At 46.3% G+C, this 14,126-nt stretch overlaps 1 protein-coding gene across 1 annotated transcript in view; it reads left to right on the top strand.

Moving 5' to 3' along the window:
- Positions 1–12,052, top strand: part of LOC119181513 (putative peptidoglycan muropeptide transporter SLC46) — a 335,450-nt gene extending 323,398 nt beyond the window's left edge. Inside the window, exon 7 of the mRNA XM_075882962.1 lies at positions 11,608–12,052. Coding sequence (XP_075739077.1) covers positions 11,608–11,752 — 145 coding nt within the window. The 3' untranslated portion in view covers positions 11,753–12,052. The remainder of the gene's footprint in view (positions 1–11,607) is intronic.
- The last annotated feature ends 2,074 nt before the right edge of the window (positions 12,053–14,126 follow it).

Below are 14,126 nucleotides of genomic sequence, written 5' to 3'. Positions count from 1 at the left end.
CCGCTTGTCTGTTGATCGACGGTCGACACTCTGCTTGACGCTATCAGTGCTAGTGTGTTGCTGTAATTTGACTTTCCTTTTTCGTGACCACAAGTTTGGCTGAATAAACAGTTTGACATGAACACCCAGTCTGCTCCCTTCGTCCGCGTCATAGCTCCATGACATCTGGTGGAAGTGCTGCTCCTTCCGTGTAGCGGACACCCCTGCCAAGTCGTGTATCCAGCGCCAGTCGTCAAGACATCGGGGACTATCCCGAGGAGCGAACAAGCCGCAGGCAAGAAGATCCACCGCCAGAGTTGCCGGGTCTTCTGTCTGCCTGAGAAGACCCGGCAGACCAAGATCCTGACCACGGCTGCAGAAACGATGACAGATCCTGTGCCGCCTACACTGATCCTGCTCCGGCAACTCTCAGACCTTCCATGATTCAGCCCTTGAAGACCCGAAAAATTGAAATACGACCAAGGCGACATTATCAATGCCTGGACCAATGAAGATATGCTTCATCACGCGTACTTCGTCTTACAAGATGCCGCCCGTACATGGTTCGGAAACCAGGAGGGAATCCTGACAACAGGGGACATATTCCGCACAAAGTTTCTCGCAACAGTCACGAGCGTCATTCACGAGGAAAAGCTGAACCACTGATTAAAACCTGTTCGCCGCTTCCAAACGAAAACGTGACGCTCTTCGTGGAAAATATGGCCAAACTCCTCCACCACCCAGACCACTGGATGCCTGAAGAAAACAAAGTTTGCTTACTCATGCGAGGAGTATAGCAGGAGCTGTTCGCGAGTGTGATGCGAAATCCACCGCGCACTGTTGCGGCATTCATCTTTGAAATGACGACGATTGAAAAAAACGCTCACCAGAGAAGGATTGGCCACCCTGGTGAAGTATCTGGCCACTTCCTCCCACATGCTTACGTCAAATAACTCACGGCCCTCAGTCCCCAGCAGCTGCGAAGCAACTGACCATGGCGGCGGTCAGATCTGCAACGCAGCAGAGGGTGCTAAGAATCTCTGGATCCGGACAGGCCGCCATTGGAACCTGAACTTGGCAACGTTTAATGCTAGAACCTTATCTAGTGAGGGAAGTCTAGCTGTATTATTCGAGGAGCTAGAGGGTGTTAAATGGGATATAATAGGGCTCAGTGAGGTTAGGAGGACAGATGAGGCCTATACGGTGCTACAGAATGGGCACGTCCTTTGCTACAGGGGCTTGGCAGACAGAAGAGAACTGGGAGTGGGGTTCCTAATTCACAGAAACATAGCTGGCAACATAGAGGAATGCTATAGCATTAATGAAAGGGTGGTAGGTATCGTAATTAAACTGAATAAAAGATACAAGATGAAGGTAGTACAGGCGTACGCGCCTACATCCAGCCATGATGACGCTTCAGTTGAAAGCTTCTATGAAGACGTGGAATCGGCAATGAGTAAGGTAAAAACACAGTATACTATAGTGATGGGCGACTTTAATGCAAAGGTAGGGAAGAAGCAGGCTGGAGACCAGGCAGTAGGAGATTATGGCATCGGTACTAGAAACGCCAGAGGAGAGCTACTAGTAGAATTTGCAGAACGCAATAATTTACGGATTTTGAATACCTTCTACCGAAAACGAGAAAACCGCAAGTGGACATGGAGGAGCCCTAATGGCGAAAATAAGAACGAAATAGACTTTATAATGAGTGCACAACCTGGAATCGTGCAGGATGTGGAAGTGATTGGCAAGGTACGATGCAGTGACCATAGAATGTACGGTCTGGAATTCGCCTTGACTTGAAGAAGGAACGACAGAAACTGATACGCAAGAAGCCAATCAATCAGCTAGCACTGAGAGGGAAAGTACAGGAATTCAGAGTGTCGCTGCAGAACAGGTACTCGGCTCTTAGTGAGGAAACGAACCTTAGCGTAGATACAATGAATGATAATCTAACGAGTATCATTACGGAGTGTGCAGTGGAAGTTGGAGGCAGGGTAGTTAGACAAGACACTGGCAAGCTTTCCCAGGAAACAAAGAACCTAATTAAGAAGCGTCAAATCATGAAAGTGTCAAGTACAACAGACAAAATAGAACTGGCAGAGCTTTCGAAGTTGATTAATAGACGTAAGGTATGCGATGTTAGAAGGTATAACATGGAGAGAATTGAACACGCTCTGAAAAACGGAGGAAGTGTCAAAGCATTGAAGAGGAAACTTGGGATAGGCAAAAGTCGGATGTATGCACTAAGGGACAAAGAAGGCAAAATAACTACCAATATGGATAGGATAGTTAAAATAGCAGAGGAGTTTTACAGAGATCTGTACAGTAGCCGTGACAACCACGGCCTTAATACTATAAGAACTAGCAGTAACCCAGATTACACCCCACCAGTAATGATAGAAGAAGTCAGGAAAGCTTTGGAGAGCATGCAAAGGGGCAAAGGTGCTGGTGAGGATCAGGTAACATCAGATCTCCTGAAAGATGGAAGGCAGATTTTGTTAGAAAAACTAGCCACCCTGTTTACGAGGTGTCTCCTGACGGGAAGAGTACCAGAGTCTTGGAAGAACGCTAACATCATCTTAATACATAAGAAAGGAGATGACAAGGACTTGAAGAATTACAGGCCGATCAGCTTGCTCTCTGTAGTATACAAGCTATTTACAAAGGTAATTGCTAACAGAGTAAAGAAAACATTAGAATTCAATCAACCAAAGGAACAAGCAGGATTTCGAACAGGCTACTCAACAATTGACCACATTCATACTATCAATCAGGTAATAAAGAAATGCTCAGAGTATAACCAACCCCTATACATAGCCTTCATAGATTACGAGAAAGCGTTTGATTCAGTAGAAATATCAGCCGTCATGCAAACACTGCGGAATCAGGGCGTAGATGAAGTATATATAAACATTCTGGAAGAAATCTACAGGGGATCAACTGCTACCATAGTGCTTCATAAAGAAAGCAACAGAATACCAATCAAGAAGGGTGTAAGGCAGGGAGACACAATTTCCCCAATGCTATTTACCGCGTACTTACAGGAGGTTTTCAGAAGCCTAGAATGGGAACAGTTAGGGATAAGAGTCAATGGAGAATACCTTAGTAACCTGCGCTTCGCCGATGACATTGCATTGCTGAGTAACTCGGGGGACGAATTGCAACTCATGATTACGGAGCTAGACAAGGAGAGCAGAAAGGTGGGTCTTAAAATTAATCTGCAGAAAACGAAAGTAATGTACAACAACCTCGGCAAGGAGCAGCGCTTCGAGATAGGTAATAGTGCACTTGAAGTTGTAAAAGACTATGTCTACTTAGGGCAGGTAATAACCGCAGAGCCGAACCACGAGACTGAAGTAACTAGAAGAATAAGAATGGGGTGGAGCACATTTGGCAAGCACTCTCAAATTATGACAGGTAGTTTGCCACTATCCCTCAAGAGGAAGGTATATAACAGCTGTATCTTGCCGGTACTTAGCTACGGAGCAGAAACCTGGAGACTTACAAAGAGGGTTCAGCTTAAATTGAGGACGACGCAGCGAGCAATGGAAAGAAAAATGGTAGGTGTAACCTTAAGAGACAAGAAGAGAGCAGAGTGGATTAGGGAACAAACGGGGGTTAAGGATATCATAGCTGAAATCAAGAAGAAGAAATGGACATGGGCAGGGCATGTAGCGCGTAGACAGGATAACCGCTGGTCATTAAGGGTAACTGACTGGATTCCCAGAGAAGGGAAGCGGGTTAGGGGGAGACAGAAGGTTAGGTGGGCAGATGAGATTAAGAAGTTTGCGGGTATAAATAGGCAGCAGCAAGCACAGGACCGGGTTAACTGGCGGAACATGGGAGAGGCCTTTGTCCTGCAGTGGACGTAGTCAGGCTGATGATGATGATGATGATGATGATGATGATGATGATTAAAACCTGTTCGCCGCTTCCAAACGAAAACGTGACGCTCTTCGTGGAAAATATGGCCAAACTCCTCCACCACCCAGACCACAGGATGCCTGAAGAAAACAAAGTTTGCTTACTCATGCGAGGAGTATAGCAGGAGCTGTTCGCGAGTGTGATGCGAAATCCACCGCGCACTGTTGCGGCATTCATCTTTGAAATGACGACGATTGAAAAAAACGCTGCAGGTGCGCATCCAACGATTCAATCGCCGCTCGGCTCCCGAATATGCAGAAATGCCACCACTCTGCTGTGACGACCAGCGCGAGACTATTCGAGTGATCTTGTGGAAACTGCACAAGCTGTTTTCTTCAACGCAGCCTCAAGGACTCAGTCACCGACATTGTCTGTGAAGAATTTCGACAATCGCTTAGAGTTTCTGGAGCACCGCAGCCTCAGCCGCAAGCAATAAGCTACGCTGCGCCTTCAAGCCCACGTCAAGAGGCCGCACTGGTGCAGTTCCACCGCCAGCCGCCGCCGCCATCTGGTGCTATACCATCCACCTGGTGTCCAGCGCAACGCTCCAAGAAAAGCAGGCGTGTGGCGTGCCCCCGACCACCGACCTCTGCTACCACTGCTGAGAAGCTGGCGACACCTACCGCCACTGCTAGTAGCGCCAGATAGGACTGCGTGGTTTCGCCATAGACACACCGCATCCACAGCGGGGTGAAAGACCACGCGACATCACTGACTACCTCGCAGCAGCGCAGTGGACACCCCGAGGACCTTTTTGAGGACCTTTTCATCAATCGTACACTGGCCGTACCCGGAGACGGTTGCCTAGCCCGTACTCGGAAAACTAACTACTGCAGCCGATGGAAATGCAGTTTCTGTACGACCAACTGCTGAAGATTTTCCGCTGCCGACGACGACGACACGGCGAAACCCCTAAAACCCACCGCGACGTCAACATAGTTCTGACATCGCAAATTTGCGGCCACAATACGACTTGATGACGCAACGTCGAAGCAGCGGTACAAACCACCGCAGCTGTGATCCGATTCCCCGACCCAACTGCAACGCGAGCCGATAAATTAGCGACCTTAACATTCTTATCGATCGCCACAGTGTGACAGCCCTTGTCGACGCTGTAACCGGCTATTCTGTTATCAGTGGAGCATTTGCCACGAAGTTGAAGAAACTAAAGCATGCCTGGGAAGGCCTCAAATTAAAAACTGCCTAATAACGCCGGAGGGAATCTGTACAGCGAGAGTCTGCGTTAACAGCTGGATTTACCCCACAAGCTTCGTAGTACTACAGCGGAGCTGGAGAGATGTGATCCTTTGTATGGACTTTATGGACTTCTTAAGCGTTCATGGTGCAGTCCTCAATCTGAGATCCAAGTCGATAACGCTATCAACAGAACAAGCCCTACCGCCACACACGCCGCCCGGGAAGCAGGCCTTAAATGTACTGGAAGATTAAATCACCATTCCCCCTTGCTCCAGTATTGACATTTCCGTCAGCTTTCAGAAATCAACACACCTGCAAGGCGCCGTTGAAAGAGACCAGCAGCTGTTGATCGACCTCGAGATTTGCATCGCAAGAAGAAGAGCCGAGCTGAAGGGGGGAAGCAACAGTGATGCTCACGAACTGCAGCAACGAGTACATACACGTGAGCAAAGGCATGACGGTTGCCTATCTTGAAGAAATTGTGAAGCCAGCAAAGCTATCGCCCTCACCGAGTCTACTCAACCTGCTTCGATTAATCGAGGTCTCCACGAGAATTTTGACGTTAATCTGAGACTTCCGAAGCATAAGCAAGAACGGCTGAAAAGCCTGCTCCGGCATTGCGAAGACTGCTTTTCTTCATCGTTGAAAATCCAGCAGACACCAGTAGAAAAGCATCGCATCATATCAGAGGAGAGTACCAGACCGATTCGTCAGAGCCCATGCATAGTTTAGTCATGCGAGCGGGAAGCAATGAGAAAGTAAGTCGACGAAATGTTATGCAACGAGGTCATAAAATCTTGCAAGAGCCCGTGGGTGCTACCTGTGGTGCTAGTGAAGAAGAAGGACAGCACTCTACACTTCTGAGTCGATTATCGTCACCTGAACAATACCACGAAGAAGGATCTGCATCCTCTCTCGCGGATAGACGACACTTCCAATCGACTCCACAATTCAATGCATTTTTTGTCAATGGAACTTAAGACCGGCTCATGACAAGTAAAGGTTGACGAGAAAGATCGAGAGAAGACTTCCTTTATAACACCAGACGGCCTATTTGAATTGAAGGGGATGCCTTTTGATCTTTTCTTGGTCCCTGCAACTTGCCAATGCGTTATAGATACTGTACTGGCTGAATTGAAGTGCAGACTTGCCTCATGTACTTGGACGATGCTGTCGTGGTTTCCTCAAGCTTTGATGAGCATCTTCGGCGCCTTGAAGCTGTACTTTAAGCAATCAAGACCTTCGGACTCACACTCAAGCCAGAGAAGTGCCACTTCACGAACGACGAACTCGTGTTCTTGGGCCATGTGATAAGCAAGTCAGGTTTACACCCCGACACGCAGAAGACAACCGCCATCGCTCCATTGCCTCCACCCACCTACAGGGCCTCCCATCGATTTCTCGGCCTCTGCACCTAGTACAGGCGGTTCTTCAGAACCTTCGCATAAATCGCCGAGTCACTCACTAACTTTACCAGGTCCTACATGAAATTTAAGTGGGAAACGCCGCAGGAGGATGCATTTCAAGAACTAAAATAACGCCTGTAGACGCCTCCGTTACTTGCACCTTTCAACGAATTCACCGAAACAGAAATACGTACCGACGCAAGCAGTGTAGAACTCGGCACCATTCTTGTGCAGAAGACTGAAGAACAAAAAAGGGTCATCAGTTCTGCCAGCTGGTCGCTATCAAGGGGATAGGCCAACCATTCTACAACAAAAAAGGATTGCCTTGCCATCATCTGAGCTACATTAAAGTTTCGCCCCAACATTTACGGTAGGCCCTTCAAAGCTGTAAACGACCACCACGCTTTGTGTTTGCTTGCAAACTTGAAAGATCCATCGAGTGCCTCGTAAGGCAAAGCCTGATAATGCAAGAATTCGGCATATCCACTGCTTACAAGTCCGAAAGAAAGCGCTCTGACGCAGACTGCCTGTCTTGTGTCCCCGTCGACGCGCCACTGCAGGATAACCAAGATGATGACTGCTTCTTGGGAGCCGTAAGCGCCGACGACTTCGCTGAACTACGAGCCGATCCGGAGCTCACGGTCCTTATAGAATACCTCAAAGGCAGTGCTGCCATTGTCTTGAAGGTATTCAAAGGAACACTGACGCCTTTTATCCTGCAAAACTGCACTCTCCGAATGAAGAACTTCTCGGCACGTCGAACCAATCACCTTTTCGTCATGCCGTTCGCATTGCGACCAGAACTGTGACTTGGGTGTTTCCCGCACCCTCACCAGAATACAGGAACATTAATACTGGCCTCATCTTGCAGCTGACGTTACTAGTTGGGTGAAGACTTGCTGCGATTATCAGCGACGGCAGACACTACTGAATAGGCCAGTTGAATTTCTACAGCCAATCGAGCCACCCCACCGAATGTTTCAGCAAGTCGGCATGGACCTACTTAGCCATTTCCAACCCCGACGTCAAAAAACAAATAGAACATCATCGCTACCGACTACCTCACACGCTATGCGGAGAAAAAGGCCCTGCCTAAAGGCAATGCATTCGAGGTACCCAAATTATTCGTTGAAAACATCATTCTACGTCACGATGCGCCGGAGACACTCATCGCTGACACAGATACGGCCTTTACGGCGGACTTGACTCGGGTGATCCTGAGGTACATTCAGACAAATCATCACCAGACCACCACCTACCATCCACAGACCGATGGCCTCACCAAGTGACTAAACAAGATCATCGCCGACATGCTGGCCTTCTACGTCGTCGTCAACACAAAACGTGGGATTCCATCCTTCCTACGTGACCTTCGCATACTCCACGGCAGTGCAAGAGACGATGCAGAAGTCGCCATACCAATTGGTCTACAGAAAATACCCTACAACGCCCCGCCGCGGTGGCTAAGATACTCGGCTGCTGACTCGCAGGTCACAGTATCGAATACCAGCTGCGGCGGCTGCATTTCCGATGGAGGCGGAAATGTTGCAGGCCCGTGTGCTCAGATTAGGGTGCACGTTAAAGAACTTCAGGTGGTCTAAATTTCCGGAGCCCTCCACTACAGCATCTCTCATAATGATATAGTGGTTTTCGGGCGTTAAACCCCTCACATCAATCAGGAGCCCCACAACGACACTCGATGCCATTCTGCCAAACTCCAGTGATGAAGAAAACCTGAAAATGGCCAGCGGGTTAGGGGGAGACAGAACAGGTCGCGGGTTCGAATCCCGGCTGCAGCGGCTGCATTTCCGATGGAGGCGGAAATGTTGTAGGCCCGTGTACTCAGATTTGGGTGCACGTTAAAGAACCCCAGGTGGTCTAAATTTCCGGAGCCCTCCACTATGGCGTCTCTCATAATCATATGGTGGTTTTGGGACGTTAAACCCCACAAACCAATCAATCAATTAGGGGAAGACAGAAAGTTAGGTGGGCACATGAGTTTAAGAAGTTTGCAGATATAAAGCGGCAGCAGCAAGCACATGACCCAGTTGACTGGCGGAACATGGGAGAAGCCTTTGTCCTTCAGTGGTCGTAGTCATGCTGCTGATTATAATGATTCCCCCTCCCCCCAGTTTTCAGTTTTAAGCATCAGGACGATGCTTTTCCAGAGGGAAGGGGGGCAATGCCACGTGCGTTTCTTCTATACACTAATGTTACATTCGATTTTTGCCCACAAAGACTGTCTGAAGACTCGGCGCAAACTGCACCTCATTGTTCTAGAAGGTTCACAGTCATTGCAGATCATGTTGAGATTACGCCCACTTCGTGCGCATTACAGTTTAATCTGGAAAAAATGATGTGACTTTTACTCAGTTTGAGCGTGAAGTAAAGATACTATACAATCAAGAAGGGTAAAAAACAGACGACAGTGTGAGCGCTAACTTCCAATTCTTGTTTATTGCGTACCCTTACAACACATTACATAGCCTATTGTGCCCGTGACGCCACACACATGACAAAACCACACACGTGTGGCACAGCACATTATGAAATAAACGTAGTAGTGATCTGATTACAAATTATCAATTTTATACTAATGCTTCACAGCACACGCTCCAGAAAATTGAGCTCTTTTTGAGATAAAGCCACCGACGGCGTACTCACACACAGCTTCGCACATTTTGCGATAGTGTTCGCCTCAATAATTTCCTTCGTCAACTGGTTACGATTGCGGCCCAAGATGACACACTGATCAAAGCATGAAGTGCATCCACATGTCTTTCAATGGCAGAAAACCACCAGAAGAAAGCTTGTTTTTTACATTGCAAGAGTGCTCGTGCAAGTCGTCATTATCATGCACCAACTCGCCCAGTCAGCAGCACTTATTGTGGAAGCTAAGTCGCCGCTAACGATAACGCTGAATGTTCGATGGGGCGTGTATAAATGCCGACACACTTCGCTGTTTCTCAGTTGGTCGGCGGCCGACCTTCTGCCAGTCGCTAGCAGTGCCACTGTGTTGCTGTAATCTGACTTTCGTTTTTTTTTGTGGCCACAAGTTCGGCTGAATTAACAGTTTAACCTGAACACGCATGCTGCTTTGTTTGTCCACGTCACGACCACGGGACAATATTGTAGTGAGATATAATTTCAATCGGTGACCAGTAAAAGAGCGAGGGATTGTAGGATGCACCGTCTACTACCGGCTTCCGGTTCGAGAAGAGTAGACGATAACGAACCGCTTCGCCGCAAGCCTGTGATTATTCGAGATTCGCGCGTGGTCGCCCGTTTATCTTTGTCCTGATAAATCATGGTCGGTTGTTCAGCCGTTGGCTGCTCCAACTCGAGCATGAAAGGCAAACGGCATGTATCGATTCCCCTGGAACGTAGAAAGAAAAATGAGGTGGGCCGCGGCTCTAAAGAGAGCCAGAGTGACAGGTAGCCTTTGAGTACGTGACGTTGAAGCCAGAGTGTGCGAAAACCAATTTATCACAGGTACGTGTGTAATAGTTGAGAAAAAAAATTAGAAATCAATTGTCGCGCAAGCGCCTAGCAAATATAGTATGGGAACGCACGAATGAAATCGACTTGCCAGACAAGATGAGCGCCAGCCATTGCACTTATATATATGACAAAAAACACAAAAGCTTCACTCAAGAGTATGCTTACACGAAGCGCTGAACGAGTCTATTTGCGTTATTTTGGTCAAACTGTGCGCACGACGGCACCCAAAGGAAGAAGTGCGTTAAAAAAGTGGAAGGTTTCAATTATTCGGTGCCGTCTATGTCTGACTGTATCGTTTATGTGCCACCGTGCCGCGCAGTTCCATCAAGATCAGCGTTTAAATAAGCACCTGGCTTCGAATAAGAAATACATCTTATAGGGCGCCGAAGGCTAGAAAAAAAAGATATCTCAACGCACTCAATAAGTGCTGCGCTTCATGCCGATCGACCAACGATGTCGGCCGAAGCAGCGATCCTGAAATGAACTCTTAGCACACTGCCACAGTCATCCCCATCCCCTGAGATCTTTAAAATGGTGATTTTTTCATCAGCAGTAACGTATGATACAATAAAAACTGTTTTCTCTACCGACTGATCTGCTAGCCAAACTGACAGTATACCCCCGCACAGCATAAAAGCATTGCAGATCATTTTATTACGATAAAAAAGTTTCCTAGTCGTTCATGGCTTCCGTAGCTTGTTATCGTCACAGTCAAGGTTAGCAAAAACAAAAACAAACTTCTACAGCACTGACATTGCACGGAGAGGTAATTTTTTTCAACAGATCTGTACAAAAATGCATGCGTGCCGCTGCTAACCCATGTGGTGCATCGAACCGGAAGCCCTCGTATCTCACAGTTCCCTGCGATTGCCCGTTTTACCAGTCATGTATTGATGATTGATATGTGGAGTTTAACGTCCCAAAACCAGCATATGATTATCACAGACGCCGTAGTAGAGGGCTCCGGAAATTTTGACCTCCCGAGGTTCTTTAACGTGCACCCAAATCTGAGCAAACGGGCCAATATCATATTCACCTCCATCGAAAATGCAGCTGCCGCAGCTGCTATTCAATACCAAGACCTGCGGGTCAGCAGCCGAGTACCTTATCCACTAGATCACCACGGCGGGGCCGTAAGATGTAATTTCATCTAAGATTTCTGAGCATTGAGAATAAGAAAAATAACATGTCCTTTATCTTTTATCAAGACGATAAGATAGGCTGCGAGAATCTTGACTACCTCCGAAACCCCAGGTGTACACTACGGTGATAATAGATAGGTGCACATGAACAGCCTTAGTAAAAGGGCAGACAATTAGCAAGTGAAAAAGAATTAGATGTAAAAGCAAGATTATTTTTTTTTGTTAATTTCACTAGAAATAGTATTTAAAGACCACATTTCACCAAGTTACGGTGCAAGATTAAACGCTGAATTTCGAAGAATGAATCTGAAAAGAAACACCAATAAACGTAATTTTTTTTCCCAAAAAATGAACTCCAAAAAACACCTTCCGAATTTCTAGAAAAATAAACTCCAAAAAGAAGGAACCACATGAACCATCGAAACACTAATTCTTATTGGAATGTTACTGCGCAGGTACTGCTGGTTCGTGTACCGAGAACCTACGTGCATCTGCACAGCTCCACCGCCCAAGAATGTCGAGTTCATGGCGGCAGTGGGCGAAGACTGGGACTGCATTCCAGTGGGCACTTCGTACTCCTGCGCCACCGTCGACAAATAGGAACGCCCCCGTCGCAAGCCTCACCACAAAGCCGCCTTCACTTGCATCTTTCCTTCTCTTTCACGTTCTGCACTGCACCTTCGAAGTGTGGTCATCGCGTGTAAATGGTCTTGACCTACACGTGCTGCAGACGTCGTGACGTGACTGCTTACTCAGCATTTGTGAAGATTGTCACTTCATACCTCTTGCGAAGGGTTTCGATCGAGTAGATTGTCCTGACTACTAGAAATAGTGTACGATATATCGGCAAATGTATGGTGCTATTTTAGACGCATGTTGAGAAGTGGCATGTACAACGTTGTGGTCGTACGAGAAGTTGTTCTTTCAAGTGGCGTTCTTTACATCATACAGTCGTTGATAAAGTAATCTGAAATAATTCAACGCGAGCTGCACTGCCTCATTTCAAACTGTAACAATGTGTATAATGTGTTTTCACGAAAGGCAGTACTGTAGGAAAAAAGCAAAGATTCTACTTTCCGTAGCCGAAAGAATGTCAGTACTGTGCGGTTGTTCTCTTGATTACAAGCCGCAAGTGTAACGCGATAAGTATAGCTTCACCCTTGCAAACATGAATCGTTAAGATGCGCATACTTTTTTATACTGAATTTAAATAATGGCTCATGTACCTGTGCGACAACTGAATGAATACAACTGAGCTTCATTCATATGTTTGATGTGGTCACATGTAAAGTCTCGGTGGAAGAGCACATCGCATACTTATTCATTTATTTATCATAGTACCCACAGCGCCCAAGGGAATTACAGTTGGGGGGGGGGGGGGAGAGAATACAAAATTTCAACACTGAATACAAACACTTACACTTATGCAACACAATAATAACGCAATTCATAGTCAACTATACGTAGCGGCACGTGGGAGTAGACAATACAAAGCATATTCACAGTATAGTTTCGTCCCTACATATCCTCGCCAGTACACTACTCTAGACCCTGAAATAATCTTGAAAATACTTCATGTGAAGTAACCTCTGCCACTTCAGAAGGCAACCTATTCCACCGTGCTATCGTCCTGGGAAGAATGACATTTTAAATGCGGCAGTGCGGCAGCTTGTTTCCCTTATCTTATTGACATTATCTAGTCGCTGTGAAACGTAGTGCGGTTTTCAAAAATTTCGTGAGGGTTCCAGACCTGTACGGCTATCAAATATGTTGTGAAAAAGTTTCCACCTCAAATATTCCCTTCACTTGTCTAGAAGTTCCCAAACAAGCTTTTCTTTTGCTTTTGAAACACTGAAATTTCTGGTAAAATCAGATCAGACAACCAAACAGCCATGATTTGAATTCTTTTTAAATTGGACACATCACATGCCTTCCACGGATCCCACACAGCACAAGCGTAATCTAAGACAGATCGAATGTTCGTCATATATAGTTGATTTTTGGCCTCAAATGGTAACTTGCGTTTCTGCGCAGGAAACCTAACAAACGTCCTGCTTTACTTTTGACGTGTTTGATGTGACGGCTCCAGGAAAGACCCGGTTTAAAATATACACTGAGATGCTTATGTTCACAAAATGTTAGCAGCCTGGTTGAATTTACAGTGTAAAATAAGTCATGTTGTGCCTTTTTTCTAGTGAAACACATATGCAGTTTTTTTTTTGCAATAATGAACATACGCCACTTCCACATCATTCAGAAACTGCATCAAGATCATTTTGAAGATAGTGCAATCATTGAGGTATATATAAGCCTGTACAAAACACAGTCGTCGGCCATTAATTTGATATGCGATGAAATACCGGAACAAAGGTCATTTGTGTAGATGAAGAACAATAGCGGACCCAAGACTGACCCTTGAGGCACTCTAGAGGACACATTAACTTTCCGGGATGCCTTACTATTGATAACATTTTGCCTTCTTACATTTAAATACTTGCTTATCCAGTTCACAACCATATCGTTCACTTTATACATTTTTAGTTTTTCAATCATTGAATAGTGGGGTACGACGTCAAATGCTTTTTTTTATCTAGAAAAAAGCAATCCACAGAGAAACCCTCATCTAAAGCAGAGGATAAGTCATGTGTAATTTCAAGTAACTGTGTTGTGCAGAAAGAACGACTACGAAAGCCGTTCTGCTGAGGAATAAGTAAAGAATACGTGTTCATATGAGTCATTATCTTGGTAGACAGAACATGTTTATGTATTTTGTATGTGAAACGGGGTTTATTGGCGTAAGTAGTACTTGCACAGCAGGTCTATTGATGCGGAAAACGAGTGGCAGCAACCAACGCAGGAATCACAACGCTCGGGAGAACAGCTCGCGCTCGGCTTCTCTCGCTAAAGGAGTGACCCACTGTGGCACATAATCTCTTCTTCCTCTCTACAATACCCCGGTGACGAAGATGAGCCC

The sequence above is a fragment of the Rhipicephalus microplus genome, unplaced genomic scaffold (genome assembly GCF_043290135.1).
Source record: "Rhipicephalus microplus isolate Deutch F79 unplaced genomic scaffold, USDA_Rmic scaffold_14, whole genome shotgun sequence".
Lineage (NCBI taxonomy): Eukaryota > Metazoa > Arthropoda > Arachnida > Ixodida > Ixodidae > Rhipicephalus > Rhipicephalus microplus.
This window is presented reverse-complemented; position numbering and strand designations above follow the sequence as displayed.